We start from the raw sequence: 3,788 nt of genomic DNA, 5'->3' as shown, positions 1-3,788 counted from the left end.
TCGCAACACCTACCTGCTCGCTCGAAAACAAAAGATGAATGAAGATCCTTTCCTAGTATGTTCTTCTTTCTTGTCTCAGAGACATCAATAGATATCTATCTGTTTTGTCTACTATTCTTCTTCTTTTTTCGTCATCTTCTTCCTTTTTCTTTTCCTCTCTCAAGGGAAGTAGTCAGGCTGGCATGCGCTGTTAGGTCTCTTCCAAACATTCATCGGAAGTCCATCGCTCATTGCTTTAGTTGTAATTCCTTTTTTTCTATCGAGTCTTCTTCCACTTGCTGAGGTGTATGTACACCTCACCAGCACGTCATTTGCATCTTCTTCAGCATCATCGTTTCTCGTCTTTTATCTTTCTTTCTTTCCTTCTCTCTTTTGATGTCTTCAAGTTCGCACGGAGTAAAGTAAGGAAGACGAAGAAGATTGGAGAACAAGGAGGAAAGGAGAGAGGGAGGAAAGGCAGTGGGTTCTACTCATTCAGGTGTATGTACACATACATGTGTACATACACCTGGTTAACTTCTCTAGTTACAAGAAGAGATCAAGAGAGATCTTGTGCTTTGTTTTTTCGCTTCTCTCTTTTTTGTCAATCATTTAAAAGACTTCTTTTCCTCTTTGTCTCCCTGCTATCCAAATCTATCTCCGATCTTGTCTTCTTTTCTTTTCTTTTCACCTCATTCTCTCCCAACTAGCTATTCCTTATGCTTTTCAAATCTCCTTGATTGCTTTTCTCCTCACTAACCCAACTTCTAAGAGAAGTCTAGTCACTCGTCGAGCGACAATGTCCTCTTCGGAAGATGAAGATAGCTTCTCCTCTCCTTCTCCTTCTCCTTCTCAGCAGAAGGAGAATAAGAAGAAGGCAGCTAATACAAAGACTATAGAACAGGTATGTACCCAGGCATCTCATGCATGCGCTCCTCGGCACATCGTAGACATCCACTCCGTCAGTATCAGCTCGGAGAGAGTCTTTTCATGACTGCTTCTCTTAATTCTTATCATCATCTCCTTCTATTCATTCTCTTTGACTTTCTGTCTTTCACCTCATGTTTCATACAAAGTTATTTACGATGACCTCTACGGCATCTCTTATGTATATACACACGTGTCTTTACCTCTTGTGGTCGTAGGCACAGGGGATTCAAAGGCCTTCCCGGGCCGAAGCGTGTGTGCCTGTCTTTCTCTCTTTCTCTCTCTGTATGGGTTACTCTTGTTGTCTCTTAAGAGATATAGCAACCTGGTCTTTCTCTCTAAGTCTTTTTCTCTTGTCGATTTATCTACATATATGTCGATATAGTGTGATGCGATACGTATGAATCCACAATCGGGAGGTTTGACTACCTCCATGACCTTCCATTGACCTTCTTCGTCTCTCTCTGCCTCATCATGTCTTCTTTGTCTTCTCCTTTTTCTTCCTCTCTCTCTCGACCTTCTTCTTGTTTCTCTCCTCTTTCTCTCTCCTTTTTCATCTCCTTCACGGCTTTCCGGCCTATCTATCTCTCTTTGATATATTCATTTTCACTCTCTATGTATCTACCTATCTCTCCCTCTTCGTCTGTGCCGTGCTTCTTCAGTTCAACTGAGACACCCGTCTCCAAAGATAGCTGTGACATCTTAGCATTGAGACATGTATGCCTACAAGTGTACATCTATCTATACATACATACATACACCATCTCTTCTACTTATTTGTTCTTTTCTCTTCTGTCTTTTCTTTTTCTTCTGTACTTCCCTCGTCTCATTCTTTTCTTTCTTTCTTTCCTTCTCACTCTTTCTTTCCCACCCTTTCTCTCATTCTTTCTCACTCTTTCTGTCTTTCTTCTTATCTTTCTGCTTTCAGAGATACCAGAAGAAATCTCAGCTGGAGCATATCCTACTTCGCCCGGATACTTACATAGGGAGTACAGAAGTGCATACACAGCAGCTATGGGTTATGGAAGATGCAGAGGGCTCAGAGCAGTCTCCTTCCATGACCTTCAAAACTATCAACTATGTGCCAGGCCTATACAAAATTGTCGGTACGGATGCCCTTCAACATAATTCACACACCTCCATCTATCTATCTAACTACCTGCTTCTTCTTTCTCTCTCTCATCTATCTCTCTATCCCGTCTGTATCTATCTTTTCTCTACGTATCCTGTATTTATGTACCTGTCTCCAATCCAGCTATCTATATATATATATATCTCTCTCATCCGTTATTTATCTATCTCTCTGTCTCTCTTCTATGTATCTACCTATCCATCTACTCTGCCTGTTTATCTCCTGTGTATCTATCCATCTCTGTCCTTAACGTCTATCGTGAAGAGTAGGAAGAAGTGTAAGATGGCATAAACGAGGCTCTTCCCCTCACGGGGCTTCCTGCAGTTGCTCCTCTTATAGATCTTTCCATCTCTCTCAGACTTTTCTTTCTTCCGCCGAAATAAAGACACCTATCTATCCATGGATTTCTTATCAGAGTCATATCATGCCTCTCGTATGTTGTCTGTATATACACCCGGGAAGAACCTCCAGATCAGCTCGCCTTGACCCTCTCTGATCGAGAGAGACAGAGAGAATGGCTGCAAGAAAAGAAGAGGAGCTACGATTCACTTTGCGTCAAACATCTTCCTTATATTTTTTCTTCTCCGAATATAAGCACGGACTGCAGTATGTCTACATACGACGCCTTTATCCTTCTGTATTTTCCTCTTCTTTTTCTTCGAGGGTTGCATGAGTGAAGGGAGGAATGAGCTAATTTACATCCTTCTCTACTCTCCTTACTTCGTGGGTTCCCTTCTGTCACAAAATGCAAGAGAAGAAAACCGAATCGACATTTTCTTTTCACTTCTTTCCACGTATCATCCAAAAAGATGGTCGATCGATAAGCAAAGGAATATTCATACATAGATATTCATACATAGATGCCCACCTGTATAGATGTATGTACACGTTGCTTCTTATGTCTTCATTTCTCCCCTTTTTCTTTTCTTTCATGTCTTCTTCGATAATTCTCTCAAACAGAGAGAGAAAGCAACCTTTCTCTCTTTCTTTCTTTCCTCTTTCTATTTCATCTCTCGCTTACACGATCGTCGCATGCAACAAACCTCTCTCTTCAATAGACACACTCTGCTTTCTTTGTATCTCTTCTCTTTTTCTTCTTCTTCTTCCCTCTTCTCTTTCTTCATTTCTTCTCTTCTCTCCTTTTCTTTCAGATGAGATTTTAGTGAATGCCGCAGACGTTAAAGCTCGTGAAGGAGAAGAGAAGAAAGATAAACCTATTAAGCCAGGAGCTCGCCGCATGTCCGCAATTAAGATCGACATTAATAGCCAAACAGGCCGTATATCTATCTGGAATGATGGAGAAGGTAGGCAAACACCTTCAACATATAGATTGGAGAGGAGCTACATATATACATATATGTATAGAGAGGATAGATAGGGGATGAATGTCTTTTCTTCGCTCCACACCTTCTCGATACTATGTCACTCTCCTTTCTCTCAAGTATTTGTGGGATAAGCTATCTATCTAGCTATTGATCTCTCTCTTGATTTGTCTAGCTATTCATCTGTGTAGCATGCATTCTTAATCAATACGTCACTGATCTTCAGAAGGCTTCGCTACATACAGATGGATCTTTCTCTGTCTCTCTCTCTATATATATCTTCTCTTTCCATAGGACGTATGTGTCGAGTGTCGACAGGATCATCTACCTCTATGTGTATTCTGTCTCCCTCTCTGTATCTTGCGTCTCTATATAGGTCTTCGTTACCTACTCGTCTCTCTCTTTATCTCCAGTCTCTCTCTCTCTCT

General features: G+C 41.1%; 1 protein-coding gene across 1 annotated transcript; it reads left to right on the top strand.

The window, feature by feature from the left end:
• Window positions 1–78: 78 nt before the first annotated feature.
• CSUI_007998 (dna topoisomerase) lies at window positions 79–3,341 on the top strand (the record flags this gene model as incomplete). The annotated part of the gene is made up of 3 exons (XM_068068138.1): window positions 79–883; window positions 1,835–2,012; window positions 3,190–3,341. Coding segments are annotated over exons 1-3 (435 nt in total), but the record flags the coding sequence as incomplete, so codon positions are not given.
• Window positions 3,342–3,788: the final 447 nt, after the last annotated feature.

This window comes from Cystoisospora suis (genome assembly GCF_002600585.1).
Source record: "Cystoisospora suis strain Wien I chromosome Unknown contig_4363, whole genome shotgun sequence".
In the NCBI taxonomy this organism is placed as follows: domain Eukaryota; phylum Apicomplexa; class Conoidasida; order Eucoccidiorida; family Sarcocystidae; genus Cystoisospora; species Cystoisospora suis.
Note: the sequence above shows the minus strand (reverse complement) of the source record. Positions and strands in the feature narration are given on the sequence as shown.